The sequence below is a fragment of the Trachymyrmex septentrionalis genome, unplaced genomic scaffold, assembly GCF_001594115.1.
Source record: "Trachymyrmex septentrionalis isolate Tsep2-gDNA-1 unplaced genomic scaffold, Tsep1.0 scaffold13, whole genome shotgun sequence".
In the NCBI taxonomy this organism is placed as follows: Eukaryota; Metazoa; Arthropoda; class Insecta; order Hymenoptera; family Formicidae; genus Trachymyrmex; species Trachymyrmex septentrionalis.
Window position 1 is genome coordinate 6,495,755 of NW_017304438.1, and position 16,230 is coordinate 6,511,984.

General features: G+C 31.7%; 2 protein-coding genes across 3 annotated transcripts; both read left to right on the plus strand.

Moving 5' to 3' along the window:
* Positions 1 to 180: 180 nt before the first annotated feature.
* Positions 181 to 7,876, plus strand: LOC108756700 (acyl-CoA synthetase family member 2, mitochondrial). The gene is made up of 8 exons (XM_018500702.1): positions 181 to 342; positions 816 to 1,341; positions 3,261 to 3,444; positions 4,003 to 4,212; positions 5,485 to 5,619; positions 6,662 to 6,775; positions 6,871 to 7,107; positions 7,535 to 7,876. Exons 1-8 carry the CDS (start codon positions 240 to 242, stop codon positions 7,832 to 7,834), a joined length of 1,809 nt encoding a protein of 602 aa, XP_018356204.1. The 5' UTR covers positions 181 to 239; the 3' UTR covers positions 7,835 to 7,876.
* A 1,253-nt stretch (positions 7,877 to 9,129) lies between these two features.
* Positions 9,130 to 10,983, plus strand: LOC108756711 (splicing factor U2af 38 kDa subunit-like). Of its 2 annotated transcripts, none has more exons than XM_018500722.1 (5): positions 9,130 to 9,278; positions 9,367 to 9,454; positions 9,956 to 10,022; positions 10,101 to 10,389; positions 10,466 to 10,983. In XM_018500722.1, the coding sequence occupies exons 1-5, from the start codon at positions 9,235 to 9,237 to the stop codon at positions 10,698 to 10,700; spliced, it is 723 nt and encodes a 240-aa protein (XP_018356224.1). In that variant the 5' UTR covers positions 9,130 to 9,234; the 3' UTR covers positions 10,701 to 10,983. The 2 variants fall into 2 exon arrangements, with proteins under 2 accessions (XP_018356224.1, XP_018356225.1); XM_018500723.1 differs by having other exon boundaries at positions 9,367 to 9,450; positions 9,952 to 10,022.
* Positions 10,984 to 16,230: the final 5,247 nt, after the last annotated feature.

A 16,230-nucleotide genomic window follows, 5' to 3' on the forward strand; every position in this document is an offset into this window, starting at 1 on the left:
ATTACGGAAAGATAGCCTATCAACAATTTTTAATCATTTATAATTGTTCCTTCTTTTTTTTAAGTCAAGGAATAAGATATTTAGAGAGATAATTAAAAAAAGATATGTATATAAAGATAATGTTGTGAAAAGACAAGATAAGGATTTGACTTATATTAAAACGTCCTTTAACATAAGGTTTAGTGAAAGTTTCACTTGCTTACGCTACACAAGTCTAATCAGTTTATCATTTTAGAAAGATGCTTTTTTTATTTAAATCGATTTCGCGATACGTCGTGTCCGGAATTTTAAATCATCAGTATCATTCACGATGCTTCTCTCTATTGCATCTTAATTTTAAAGGTAAGTAAAGAAACATTATAATAAAATTAATTATATAATAAACTTCAAGATTTAGTATATCTATGGTCTAATAAAACAAATATATAATAATAAGTAACGGGCAAAGTAAGAGTCAACACATTTCTCTTTGAAATTAACAAAAAATATATTATAATTAACAGAGGTAAAATTACATAACGCAAAAATTAGAATCGAAATTACGAAAATGATTACAAGTTACAAGTTTCGGCTACCGGATCGAGCCCTCTTTAGACATTAACATAACGAAACATATTATAAAACCTTATACTTGTTACCTATAGAGTTGCTGTTACTATCAAAAATGTATTTTTTTTTCTTTTAGTGTAAGAATAAATTTAATTATTAATCATTTGAGAAAAATCTTTAAGTAAAAATATATGAACACAAAATATAATCGATGAGGATCAAACTTGCTGTTTTTGAATTTCGTATATCACGATTAATTGTTGCAGAACGACGTCAGTTTCGAAGATTGAATATCCAAGCAAGGGTCAATCTTTCTCATGCAATCAAAGTCGCTCATATGTACAATCCCGGTGAATCTCCTATACTACATAAAACAATCGGACAATTATTAAGTGAGGCAGCTGCAACATGGCCCGAACGGACTTGCGTCATTTCGATTCCTCAAAATGTCCGTTTAACATTTATTCAGATTCTTCAGCGAGCCGACTCGTTGGCTGCGGGTTTCAAGAAGTTGGGTTTGAAAAAAGGTGATCGGTTGGGCATTTGGGCTCCAAACGACCTGGAATGGATCATAACTTTTCTGGCTGCGTCGAGGATGGGATTAATCGTCGTCGCAATTAACCCTGCTTATCAGTACAACGAATTAGTGTATTGTTTGCAAAAAGTTGGTGTAAAGGCGATTGTCTCACCCGAGAAATTCAAAACGCAGAATTATCCGAAGATGTTGCTCGCCGCCAAGGAAGTGTGTCCTACTTTGGAACATATTATTATTTATTCGCCCGATCATGTGACGTAAGAAACCACAATTGATGTAATAATTACAACTAAGGTATTTGTCGCACGTCCTCAAAATATAGTGTAACACATGATACATTAATTATGTCTTTAAGTTGGCTAATTAATAATAAGTAATTTCTGGCACTCTCGTGAGAGAGCAGTCTTTTAAAGAAAGGAATATGACTTCCCTTAAAAACAATTTGTTTAAAAAGTCATTAATTAATAAACTCTAATAGAGCATTTAAATGGCGCGATTATTACTTTTGGTGCAATTATGACTTTTTTTCAAATGACTGTGGCACTCACGATCTTTCGTGAGCTTTTAATATGTTCACACACTAGAACGCGATCGCTTCACTAATCCGTGAATATCGCATGAGCCCTCGCACTTTGACTGACAGAAATCTTTTGCTCGACTTTGCGAAATGGATTAAGAACACGTGATTATTGTATCAAAACGTCTCGTGAATTCACATTTTGCTAATGTCAGTTTCTGTATGACATTCTGTTTATTAGATTTTAAAAATTGGTCTGTCTAAATTTGTTTAAAGTGCAAATAGATCTCCGAATTTTTAATGAATTTTTTTGTTACATTAAAAAAATATTAAGTATAAAATTAAATCTAAAAATTCAATTACATTTAATTAATACGTATTAATTAAAAAAAGAGTAATATTTTTTATACATATATCCTAATATATATATATATATTAATAAGAAAAATTATTGTTGTGCTTAATTTAAATCTTATTATAGTAGATAAATATCAAAATAATATAACAGTTTGAATATTCCTCTTGGTAAATATCAAGGTATAAGCGTTCTGTTTCATGACACGAGAATATCGATCTGAGGTCGAATAAACGAAGACGAAGATTGAATGACTTGAAATACTGAGAAGGGTAACGGTGTTTAAAACGAAACAGTTTCAATGTCGAAGAAAACGTTCAATAATTTCGTCGAGTATTATTTCTTCGAAAACGTTTTTTTTTTTTATTACTTTGTCGTGCGTTTTGTGCGTATGTTTCTACAATATTACAGACAAAGTCCGCAAGTGGATAGTGTCAACATTGCCCGAGCATTGTCAACATTATCCAATCCAATCACATTGGGCAATACTGACATTGTACAGCAGGGTAATGTCGACATTGCCAACTTGCGCACTTTGTCCGTAATATCTCTAATAAGAAATGATTATGGAATTGACGTCAAATCGATACAATATAATATCAATGATTTCGACATCAATAGTCATATAGATATAGGACGCATAGATTGTGCATTTTTTGATCTTAGCATATCAGCAGCTCTCTTCGGTTCTTCGATACTTCGAATTGAAGAGAGATGCTGATATATAGAATCGAAGAGAACTGAAAAAAAGAGAGCAATATGTTCAAGCTATCACTGGCTGCGTTTATCAAAGATGATTTTAGTTTCTACATTTAGATGCAGCGAAGAACTAAAGGCAAGAATCATATTAAGGAATTACTAAACGCTCACTGATCAGTTTTCTCTGTTAAATTAACACAGCCATTCTTTCTAAATCGAAAATGATAATTTTATAGGAATACGTCTTGCGCAGTCTATTCTTATTACATCCATTATGTAAAAGTTTTACAACATCATTATATCCATGGTGTAAAAATTTTACACCATGATTACGTCTATGATTTATTAAACGTTGATTCGACATCCAATTGATGATCATTTTTCGCTGCACTCCGCGGATATGGGCTCTCGCGCGTATTTCTATTCTTTTTTCTGCTGTACAGTCCTTGAACTTTTACTGATCAACCGATTTGATTAATAACCGTGCTGTATGGAAGAATCATGGTGCAATTAGGTTAATAGCTTCACCGAGATCTATCCATTCGCTCTCGCAAACACCGTGCCATTGAGGGAATGTAAATGATATCAGCATGTTTAATTTATAGCGGTACGCATCGTTTTGCCGACGTCGAAGTTTCAGCAACTAAAGCGGAAGTAGATGCGATCAACGCCGAACAGGATAAGATATCATGCCATGACGAATGCACTATACAGTTTACGTCCGGTTCCACCGGAAGGTCCAAAGCTACGATCCTCTCACACTTGGGTCTCGTAAACAACAGCAAAGAGGTGAGATGCACAAACAAAAAAATTAAATATATTGGATAATTGCATTATAAATCCTTTTCGGGATTAATTGAATAATTAAGAAATTACTTATATTAGTACTATTTTTAATTTATAAGGATCACAAAACACGACAAATTTAAATAGTAAGCGAATCACAGTAGAGACCATAAGGCCAGTGAAACAACAGCCAATCCAACATATGTTGATTTCTTTACTGTTTAAGTTTTTTGTGCGCCATGGCCCTAACTCTCTCTCTCTCTCTCTCTCTCTCTCTCTCGCAAAATACAAATTAATAGTAGATACATCAATATCATAATTTATAATTTCTTACTCGATAATACAAATGTAATATAATACATGTTGTAATAGCTCATTGTTGAATAGAAAATTATAACATTGATGTTATTGATAGTTTGTGTTTTATAGAAAAATATGATAATAATTTAAAGTGATTTTTTCACTAACGAAGTTTCTTTATATTTCACATCTGAACTAAGTTGAGTGCTTACTGTTCTAAATATATCTTAAAGAAAGAATCATTTATTTCTATGTTGGCAGTCTGCGCAACGGGCGAACATAACTATCGAGAACAAAATATGTTTAAACATGCCGCTTTACCATGCGTTCGGCATGGTGATGGGCCAACTGCTTGTCTTTCATACGGGAAACACCCTCGTCATAGAAGAACACTCCTTTGATCCAGTAAAAACCTTGAAGGCAATAGCGCAAGAAAAGTGTGCCATAACATATGGAACGCCAACTATGTGGGTAAGCAAGAACAAAATAGATGCACGCTAGATTGTTTGAAAAATTTTCGTTCGATATAATCGCAAGTAGCATATTCTACGATAAGATTTTGAAGATTATATAATTAATATATTTCAGAGTTGAAAAGTTGAAACGCGCATTACTCTTGCAACACTGTTATTATTATTGTTATTTTTTAAATATTGATTAGCAACGATATAATGATTGTTACTTTTTTCTGTCTGTAATGATAACGATAACGTCATTACATTTTTGAGACTATAACACACACAAAATTTGAATACTAAGACGTAAGTAATAAGTAAATCAATTTTGGATTTGCTACTGTTTACATTGTTGCTTTACGTGTAATTCGCTTATTGCTTGCGTTTTTGTTGTAGCTTTTATAATAGTAGTTGTAGTTTTCTAATAATAGTAACGAATTCAATCACTATTTTTATCATTACTTTTATTTTTAGAGTTCCTTTTATCTTTATATCACACAGAAAAATATTACTTTATTGTTAAGAAAAATGATTATTCAATGTTCTTTCTTTCTTTTAAGTAACGGTTATATATCTTTAATAAAAACTATTTTTTTGATAAGAATCTTAAAATGTATTTGTCACAAATTTTAGAAAAATTAATTAAAAAAATTATTATCTACTTAAAATAGGAATTTATTTCCTTTTAAAGAATATTATAAAATTGATTGAAGAGAAACGATTTCATATAATGAATAACGGTAATAAAATTACTTTTTATGAAAAGTACATTAACGGTAACGCATTATTCTTATAAAACATCGTTGCCAGTCATGATGCATTTAATTATGACGTTAAGACAATCACTATTCTGATGATGTGTTATTGGTTAATTATTAATAGTATCGAATGTTAGCTGGGAGCAGTAAAAATATGCAATGAGTAATCGCTGGTCATGCTTCCTAGGCAGAATTTCAAATTGATGAAACTTGTTATAATACATGAATAAATATCGCTAAACTAAACTTTGTTTATATTTATATATTCTTACAAAGCAGTTTTATCTTTTGTACAATTTACTTTTAATATACCTGTTATAATGTGAACAAAGTAAAATAATTTCAGCATTCTTTAACATTAACAATTTTCATTATCATTGCATTTACAATTTAGGTTAAAATATAAAATTTAAAGAAGTTTAAAACATAAAATTTAAACTTTATTCATGATTAGTCGGTCTTCATTTTTTTTTTAGAAATTTATAGAAAATTAATTTTTTCATTAAGTTGAGTTTCATGTATGCTGCTAGGTAAACTTAATCGCGGCACAGCAACGATTACAGCTACCAATAGACAGTCTTCAGGCAGGAATTACCGGTGGTGCACCTGCGTCTTCTGAACTCTTCAAACGAATACGAGACGTGCTAGGCTTTAATGATATAATGGTAAATTCAATCAAAGGCTCTTCAGCTTTAATAATTATCCATCATGATACTATTATATAATTGAGCAGCATCATACCATGTTTTATCTACCAATAGTATTAAGGACGGACGTACAACCACTTTATATAATTTGACATTAATCTATATCTGCAATTTTAATGGAAACTTTCTTTTATTCACACTGATTGCCCTTTCACGCTGTTAACCAACGAATTGGTTGGATTATGATTCATTATTACTACGTTTTATTGTTCGACAAATTGACATTTAAATATAATATAATTTATACTGACTATTGAAAATCGAAGTTGAGATGATCTTTTAAATATATTAATTTAATTTTTGTTATATGGGATAATTATATTTCTGCGACTGATGAGGACTAAGTATAGTCGAAACGTATCGATGGAAAATTATATTGTGAAATAATAAATTTTGCTTTGTCACATCTAATTATAGCTCGTTTAATTGTTGACTTGAGTTACTATTTATTAATTTGTTTGAAAGTTATATGAGCATTAAAAAATTGTTTGTAATTTATGTTTTAATACCATATTAACATTTCTGTTTGTTTTCAAAATTCAACTAAATATAACTTGTATAATCATTGCATGTTGCAGTACGATAAGATACTTGATATGACGACGGTAAATAAACAATAATTATTCAATACTCATGCAGTGCATTAGATTGTTTGATATGATTAATCACGTTTGATTATTTAGAATTAACTTAGTTATGTTACTTATGTTAATTATATTAATTAACATAAGTAATATTATATTAATTATGCTGATTTATATTGTTAATTTATATGTATATTTATCGAGTGGCCTTACACTGAAGATGATTTAATACTCAAAACGGTTATTAAAAACGGTATTTGTAGTTATATATTTCATTTAATATTTTTATAAAAATAAACACCTAAACATCCAGCTTGGCTTATAGTATATTACTTCTGATTATTTAATATTTGTACATATATTTATTTACATATTTATATAAGTCTCTGTATTATGAGATAAACTTTCAATTCCAGAGCATATATGGCCTTACAGAAACAACAGCTATAGTATTTCAATCGATTCGTGGAGAAGATAGACATCTTACCGAGACCACTGTTGGTCATTTGGCGAATCATACTGAAATAATGGTATCAATTTTTTATTTTGAAAATAGTTTTCTCTAATTTCGACTTTTAACATTTTATGATATATGTATTTTTTTACGTATATCTCTGCCGATTAGATCGTCGACGAAAACGGTGTGACCGTCCCTTTTGGAAAATCTGGCGAACTTTGGATTCGCGGTTACTGCACAATGTTAGGTTACTGGGACGATGAAGAAAATACGAAAAAGACTTTGACGAAGGATGGTTGGTTGAAGACAGGCGACCAATTTGTCTTACAGGAAGATGGATACGCTCGTGTAGTCGGAAGACTCAAAGATATGATTATTCGGGGAGGAGAAAATATTTTCCCTAAGGTGAGTATCATGATTCATATTATACGATTTATATTACTCATTCATTACTTAATACGTCTTATTTTTCAGTAAAGAGTCGATTGAAAATATTAAATAACATTGATGATATTTTATAAGTTCTATTAAAAAATGGCAATATTTCAAGCAAAACACATACAGCTTCAAAATGACGTTAAAATGAATTGTAACTGACTCAAAAAGTGACTTTTAATAATAATTTTGAAGTTAAAATGATTTTGATGTTATAATGACTTTTTGTTTTACTTAGCATTTAAATTTCTGAAAGAGAGATTAATTTCTATTACTCTCGATACGACTACTCCAAATAATTTGTATGTAATCTTAATTTTGAGAAATTAAAAACGCATAAAAAAATTTTTAAGATTCAATTCGAAGACTTTACCAACTTCAAATTTTTTTATCGTAGGAAATCGAAGACTTTCTGACGACCCATCCCAAAGTAATGCAGGCACAAGTTATAGGAGCATATGACAAGTTGTATGGAGAAGAGATTTGTGCGTGTATTCAACTTCGCGACGGTGCGACGATGACAAAGGAAGAATTAATAGATTATTGTAAAGGCAAAATAGCGCACTTTAAAATACCGCGTTATGTACAGTTCGTAAATGAATATCCAAAGACTAATACTGGAAAAATTCAGAAATTTCGTCTAAGGGAACAAATGGAAGACAGTAATGTAATACCAAAAACTCCAAAACTTTCATAACAAACGTATATAATAACAAGACTTTAAAAAAATATTAGTAAAAAAAGGAATTAAAAATTTAAGATTTATCTTTAAAATTTAGATTTATCGCGAGATTTAGGTAAAAAATTAGTTATCGAATTAATCGAAATTATTGATGAAACTATAATACTGTTGTATATATTTATAGAACTATTAATTGTTATTCTTATTATTGTTGAAATATTTTTAAAACCATGAGAATAAAATTAGATATAAATAGTAAGCAGAATGTATTAGTAGGCGCTAACGAAATATTTTTAATCTCCTACGATTGCATGTCGAAATGTACATACTAGCCATTTTATTAGAATAAACAATTAAAATAATTATTTTTTAAATATTAATACAAAACTTTTATTTTAATATACTATTAATTTAGACATAAGTTATACTTAATTAAAATATACATTAATTATGTATATAGTTAATTACAAGAGTTGTACATTTACACATATAAAAATATAATAATTTACATTTCGTATACAATATAAATTATACTCTTAGAAAAATTTGTATTATAAGTGTATTAAATTTGTATAAGTAATTAAGTTAAACGTTATTTGTTTTGAATATTAACAGCATTGTTCTTAGTAATTATAATACTTAAAATAAGTTATAATTAATCACTAATCAATTAAATTTAACTTATGGTATTAAATTTTTTTCAGAATTTTTATATGAATTGAAACATTTTGTAAAAATATTGAGAAAGTCTGTTCTTATAATTTTCCATATATGAATTTTGAAATATTTTAAGATTTTTAAGATTTCTCTTTTTATATAATTTCTGAAAAGAAATCTTAAACTTTTCGATATTTCCTAACATTTCATCAAAAATTATATAATTAGAAATCTTAGGAATTTTACAAATATTTCAGAATTCACGTATATAAAAACCTAATTTAATAATTTATATATTTTACTTCGCTTGTGCTGTGCACATAAAAAAAATTCGTGTAAACTTAAATATTTATATATTCTATATAAATGTTAATCTTAGACTAAATTTCAAAACATTCTCTTCGAGTCAAATTTTTTTCAAAGTTAACGTTTTAGAATACAGCTTTGAAGTATATATACGGCACAACTTTAAACTATAAGGCCTGTTCTTTTTAACTGAAATTCTTGCACGGTTTATCTTTTCTCTTTTTCTTTCCAACATAGAGAGAAAAGGAAAAAAGATGAATTGTGCAAGAACTTTAGTTAAAAAGAACAGACCTATAATTCGCTATATTGACAATACTCTGTCGGTAAAACAGTACTTCGATGTATTTATAGTCGTAGTCGTACTCGATATGTCGCCGGATATTTAAAAGCGGAAAGATCTGTTTTTTTCTTGATACAATTGTGATACGCTCCAGCCAGAGGAGTTTCAAGCCATGGCTGAATATCTGGCGTCAATTTTCGGGACTGAGAAGGACAAGTAAGTGTAAAATCCATATTTTATATGTCGCTGGTTTACACGAAATAGGTTATGATCGTGATGTAAACTTCATTTATTTCTCTTGCAGAGTCAATTGCTCGTTTTATTTCAAGATAGGTGCATGTCGACATGGAGATCGATGTTCACGAATTCACAACAAGCCAACATTTAGCCAAGTAAGATTTACTTATCTTTTTCCATATTTTATATTTTTATGTTTATGATTACAATAATTTACATATCTCAATGTTGATATGTAATGTAAGATATGTATAAGGTTTTTTTTATGAACAACATATTTATATCTTATTAATAAGATATATAACTTTTGTCAAACAACTTTTGTCGGTTAATGGTCATTTCTACCAACATAGATTAATTTTAATCGGTTCAACTTACTCTTCGTTTTTTTTCTAATCTTTAGAATTAGAAAAAGACGAAGAGTAAGTTGAACCGAGATTAAAGTTAATCTATGTTGATGGAAATGGACATAAATATGTTATTCTGCCAGGTATACTGTGATAATTTTGCATAAGAATTTATATCAGTATTTGTCTTGAATTTAAACACATCAAACTTTAATACACAAATTAAATGTTTAAGTGGATTCAAGAAATTAATAGAATTAACTTTATTATCACGCGATACATCGTTTATGCAAAGTCTGTGTTCTTCAGACATGTCTACTGCAGAATCTTTATGTGAACCCTCAGAATTCTGCAAAAAGCGCAGATGGATCACACTGTAAGTACACTGTATTGAGTTTTAATGAAAGCATTTTATACGAAATGAGGATGTAGTTCAGAATGTATTTTACGACAGTGGTTGCAAACGTATCCGATGAAGAGATGCAAGAGCATTATGACAATTTTTTCGAGGACGTTTTCATCGAATGTGAGGACAAGTACGGCGAGATTGAAGAGATGAACGTGTGCGATAATCTTGGCGATCACTTGGTCGGAAACGTTTACATTAAATTTCGCAGAGAGGAAGATGCTGAGAAGGCAGTCAATGACTTGAATAATCGTTGGTTTGGTGGCAGACCAGTTTACGCCGAGCTTTCACCCGTTACCGATTTTCGTGAGGCCTGCTGTCGTCAATATGAAATGGGGTAATTGTGAGCTAATACGATTTAAAGTACATAATAAATAGGCATGGAATTGTATACGAAAATAATGTGCATCTAGCGAGTGCACGCGCTCCGGATTTTGCAACTTCATGCACTTGAAGCCGATCTCCCGGGATCTCCGTCGATATTTGTACAGCCGGAAGAAGAGCAAGGGTCGATCAAGATCGCGATCGAGGTCGCGAGGTCGCGAACGTAGGAGGAGGTCCCGATCCCGAGATAGAAGATCCAGATCCAAAGATCGACGTAAGGGAAGAGACGAGAAGGGCAGAGATGGTCGATCCGGTCGCTATTAATAAAATTTTATCCTTACATTTATAATTAAGTTTAGTTTCTTGTTAATGTATCCAGTTCCGTTTGATTCTTGATATTGAATAAATTTCACAAAATTATTTCTTTATTAAACATAATAGGTTAGAAGTTTGCGTAAAAGATTTTATGCCTGATTCCTAATCTTTTTTCTTCAATGTTTTATCATTATTGTTCAGTGTCGAATTACTGTGGTATTGTGACTCGAGTTGTGTAATAATGATAAAGACGGCAGCACCGATTCAATGAGGTAAAACAAAAACAAAAATAAAGTATTGTATTTTTGCAAGATGTAATTTTTTGTGTATGCATATTCCTTAAAATAGTCAATGTATTCAAGTTTTTCGTTTTTACATTAAAATATTGAGAAAAATATCTTATTGGTGTCCTGATTTTCCTTTTCTATTAAAAAAAAAGGATATTAAGAGTAATAAAACTAAATTATATATATTTATTACAAATGATTCATTACACAATTTATACGTATTCACTTATACTTTTTTATTTTTTAAGTGAGTTAGTGAGTAATGATAAAGTTTTAAAATTGTAATGTATTTCTCAATGAAATAATTGTATATTTGGCATTTCGATTAATTATTTTATAGTAATATTTTTGAAATAATGTTCAAAACAAAAACAGGGATTTATATATAAAGTCTATATAAAAATTCTTTTTTATCGAATTTTCTTTCTCGATATTTTCTACTAGAAGCTCATACATTTGCCACAAGATGTCACTTGTAGTATCTTGTGTCATAAAATTTTATTTTCAGATGCTATTACTACATAAAAAATAATTTCATGAATTGTTGCTTGAGAAACAGCGTTTGTTTACAAAAGTTAATTTGTTGAAAAAAGAATTTATATAAATTATAAGGTGTGTGAAAAAAGGTATAGATTTCTAAGTATATTATAAAGTTATGTCATATTATATTATTCGATATATTCAATAAAATTCTTGTATAGATTTTATGTATTTCAAGATATGAACTTGTAATAAGGTAAACAAATTTCTGGAATAACTTTCAACGTAAATGGACGTAGATTCTTTCCTAATAGTAGTAGCTTGCAATCTTCGCGCGGTGTAGCCGTTCGCGCGAGCCAAGTCTTTATTCCTTTTTATTCTTATTTTAATCGGTACCCAAGCATATTCCTTGTCTCGTGCCGACCAACTGTTGCTCAACAAGTTGTTGTTGAAAGATGACGCGAAGGTGCAACGGGCGCGCGCGCAGCCAAGCAAGAATAGCAAGAAAAAAAATTAGAAGGGAGTGGAAAAAAGAAAGGAAAAAGGAAAGAAAAAAAAAACGCAGCAGGAAGAGACGAAGCGAGAGAAAGGAAGAGAGAGAGAAACCGCACGGCTTTCAAGGAGAATCACGTCTCTCCTCGAAATCGGTTCATCCGAACCGGGCACGTGTTTCGACTGGGCCTAATTGCCGGGACTCTCGGGGCCTCTCGCCTCGCTTCAAGACTCCGAACGGGCGTGCATTACCGCAGCAGATGGTGGTCGTGATTGCAGCTGCCTCCGATGAACACCTGCCTTCTTCTTTGGACGGCTATCGGAATACCGATGTCCGTTTTCTTCGCTGTCATGCACTCACTATGCCATCGTTTATCTCGCTTTCGAGATTTATCTCCATCGATTTTGCGCTATCGCCCTTTACTTGGAGGAAAAAAAAAAAAAAAAAAAAAATGATAATTCCTGATCAGAGAAATCAATATGCGACGAGTTGCAGCCGATTTTTATTAATGTTCAACACATTCGCGCTGAGAAAAACGCCCGCGATGTTTACATTCTGCTGTAATACAGCTACATAAAACATGGGCGATTCCGTTAAACATGTACATAATTATTCGTTTGCGTCCATACGTGAAATTCGATTATGGATGAGCGGTAAATGCATCGCGGTCGTCTGTCATGGTTTAGCTATAATACGTTACAGCGAATACGGTGTTTTTCAGATATTTTCATATATTTTTGTAACGTCATACATTAAATAAAACGCGTCCGTAAATGTTATCGCACTTCCAAGTTGATTTCAATGTAAATCCATAAAAAATATATCCCGTATACTGAATATATATACCGTAACAAATTTTTATATATTATTGAAAATTTACGGTTGGATTTTCTTTGACTGCGATTACAAATTTTTTAACAATAGAAAAGGCTCGATTTTCATTTAATAAAACAATTGACAACGCTATTTCTCGAAAATAATATGATAATAAAATTGTTATAGTTTTTAAAATTTTTTTCTCCAAAATCATATAATTAATTTATAAATGAAAAAAATTTCTAAATGCAATAATATAATTATGAATCTGAAAAGGTGGGGATTGTTATAATTGTTAGATACCTATAAATGACAATTTTAATTGGTGTCAATTAGAGAGAATGTTCTTAGTTAATTTCAATTTAATAATTCCGATATTGAATTGAAATTCTGTCAACTAAATGTTCTTTTCTCCATAATAAATTCTGCGAGAAATTTGCTCAGTCGCGCGTGATACTTGAGATTTCACGAAAGTACAGAAATATTCTCGAGGATGTCGATACGCGGGATTGCAAATTGAAAGCTGAGTTAGAGCTGAGCATGATAGTCCATCCGAGAGTTCAGTATATACCATAATTAATCCTGGCAATCCGCCAGAACATCTTGCTCACAAAGGAGAGACTCGTTTCTGTACGCTAGATGATGGGAGTAGGAGGGAAAAAAAGAGAAAAAAAGAGAGAAGAGAGAGACGGAAATAGATACCATATATAGATATATAGTAGATAGATGAGTAGTTGGATAAATAGATAAGACAGATAGATAATGGCGTTTATGTTAATACTTTAGGGCAAACCCTCTAAGAATATAGAAAAAAAAAACAAAGAATGAAAGCAAAGAAATTAAAAGATGGAATAATAAGAACTATGAATAAAATGTAAAAACTGTATACTGTTAAATTCATATAATGTCAAATTGTACCAAATTTAAGTAATTTTTAACCATTTCTAGATATAGTTCGCCAACATGGGATTAATTTAATTAAAATAACGGAATTGAACAATTTAACTTAAGAAAATTTATTAAATTTGATTCTAGTTTAGTTAATTATTTACTAAATGCATACCTATGTTAATATGGGTCGATATTTATAGTCGGTTCTTATTTTAGACTGTCTTAAAATACTAATACGGCTTCCTGATTGGTTTATACAAGTACTTGTAACATCTTAAGACTATACCACTTCAGACAATCTTGAATATAAGAACTAACTATGAATACCGGTCATGGACATTCACATTGTTTACCTCGAAATTAAATACAAAAGTGCATCGATTTATATTTTGACACATACGGAGGTTGAAAATAATAAGATGTTACTTAATTCAAGGGATTGGGTTACCATTGCTCTTTTAGTATCTAGTAATTCAAATTATAGTAATTAAAATTACAAAAGTAAAATAAAGGAAAACGGAAGATAACATTTTAAGTAGTAGATAAATATGAAAAGTTAAAGGGAGAAAGAGAGACGAAGTTACGGAGCAGCTCCCGAAATATGCGCGTAGAAAATCGCACGTTCACCGAAGTCCGAGAACAATGGATAGCTGTAACCGCGATTTCCCTCGTCAGGGAAACGAGCTAACGAGCTGTCAAACGTCACCGAGTTGGAAGAGCTCTGGGCGTTGTTGAATCTCGATGGCGCGGCGACGGACACATCTTCGATCGGCTACCTCGCGAACCGAGCCTTCCGGAGCAGGACGTGTCCCCGTCTTCCGCTAACTGCGGAGATTGGCAATTACGTCCACCGAGATCGATTTGATATTGAAAACTGGAAACGTTTCAAATAGCAATCGGGGGGGGAGGGGGGGGGAATTTCGAGTACTACACAGTGAAGAAAACGTTCGGCCCCGATTGGGATTCTCCTTATTTATTTCATAAACATCGTTGTGACGTAACGCTCGCGTCAACGTGACAATTTTAATTAATGAGCCGTATTATTGTTCACTTAATTATTCTCTGTTCTATTCGTCGTTTTTTAACGGGCGAATAAATCGACTTAACGATAGCGGTACGCGAAAATTGCAATCGAACTTCAGACACGGTGCCTTTGCGACGTAAATGATTTATGAAAGTGAGGGGAAACAAGGGTCGTCGAAGAGAGCCATTCCATAAAATACGGATAACTGCGTGTCGAACAACGGCGAGAGGTACGGGAGGAGAAGAGAGTGGAGAGGACGCCTTTCAATCCCTCTGTATGAGACGACTCGTTCGATGGTGGAAAAAAAATGTTTCGCGGGGCCATTTAATCGCAAGGTTCGAGTGCCGCCTGCGAAAAGTCCGAATCAACAGTGCTCTGAAAAAAAAGATGGGCAAACCTCACCGAAATTCGATCATCGCACCGGTTGATCTTGCAGGTGATCCCGACGAAGAGTAAAGCTGCAGAAGCTACATCCGGCGGCTGCATATTTTGGCGAGAGAGTGACAGCAAGAGAGAGAGAGAGAGAGAGAGAGAGAGAGAGAGAGAGAAGAAAATAATCGGTAGAAATTTGTAGTACGTGCAACGCGACGACCTAATTAGTATAATAATAAAAATAGCGCGTTTCGGCGTTGCTGTGAATTCTCGTTTATATGCAAATGCATCCCGGTCGCGAACGCTTCAACGGCTATATCCGAACCTCTGCAAAAAGCCGATCCGCTTCTTCCGTTGGCGTTAAAACGATCTAAATGATCTAATCGAGTCTCGTCTGAAAATCTATGCTCGTTGCACGTCGGATCGTCGTCACGTCATCCGCGTAATTATTTCAAAGGCTGTTTGAAAGAGAGAGAATGAGAGAGAGAATGAGAGAGAGAGAGAGAGAGAGAGAAAGAGAGAGGGAGAGAGACTTTATTCCAAATCGTTCAAAATCCAGCTCGTAACGATGTTTCCCCAAGTTGCTCATAAACAAAATGAAATTACGTATCGTGGAATTTTAACATTGAATATTTTATTACAGGATATTATACTGTAATAAAATTACATCAATTCTGTATACATAATGATGATTATTGATGATACAAGCAGTGATACGAAAAATGTAAAATTTAAATATTCATTAAAATACGTAGGATATATTAACTCCTTAATTAACTGAAACCGTTGATATTTATATAATTAGTAGACTTGACGCGAGACATTATTCTTGATACTGTCTCTTAATATTGTAGTTTTACATTTATCACGCGTTACTTTATTCTAATTTCTTTTTCCCGAAATATTCTCTAGATTTTTTAGCTCCTTAATCGCTCCTTAATTTAGCTCAATCGTTGGTTTTTTTTATGTAATAAAACGTTGCCTCACGTTTATTCCAATTTTTTTCTCTCAAAAACTTTGAAATTATAACTCCTTTAATTATGCATATAATAGATCTTTAATTAGCTTAAATTAATATTTTTATGCGATAAAACGTTATAATGAGTTATTTTAGTCTAGTTTCTTGTCCCATTTCATTATCTCGAAGTATCCTTAGATTCTATATCTTACATTACT

Excerpts from the sequence above, each read along its gene's own strand:
- LOC108756700 (XM_018500702.1), top strand. The coding sequence starts at position 240 with ATGCTTTTTTTATTTAAATCGATTTCGCGATACGTCGTGTCCGGAATT. Across the intron at positions 3,445-4,002 it reads TCGTAAACAACAGCAAAGAG|TCTGCGCAACGGGCGAACAT; the intron begins GTGAGATGCACA and ends CTATGTTGGCAG. Across the intron at positions 4,213-5,484 it reads ATGGAACGCCAACTATGTGG|GTAAACTTAATCGCGGCACA; the intron begins GTAAGCAAGAAC and ends GTATGCTGCTAG.
- LOC108756711 (XM_018500722.1), top strand. The coding sequence starts at position 9,235 with ATGGCTGAATATCTGGCGTCAATTTTCGGGACTGAGAAGGACAA. Across the intron at positions 9,455-9,955 it reads ACAAGCCAACATTTAGCCAA|ACATGTCTACTGCAGAATCT; the intron begins GTAAGATTTACT and ends TGTGTTCTTCAG. Across the intron at positions 10,390-10,465 it reads TGTCGTCAATATGAAATGGG|CGAGTGCACGCGCTCCGGAT; the intron begins GTAATTGTGAGC and ends ATGTGCATCTAG.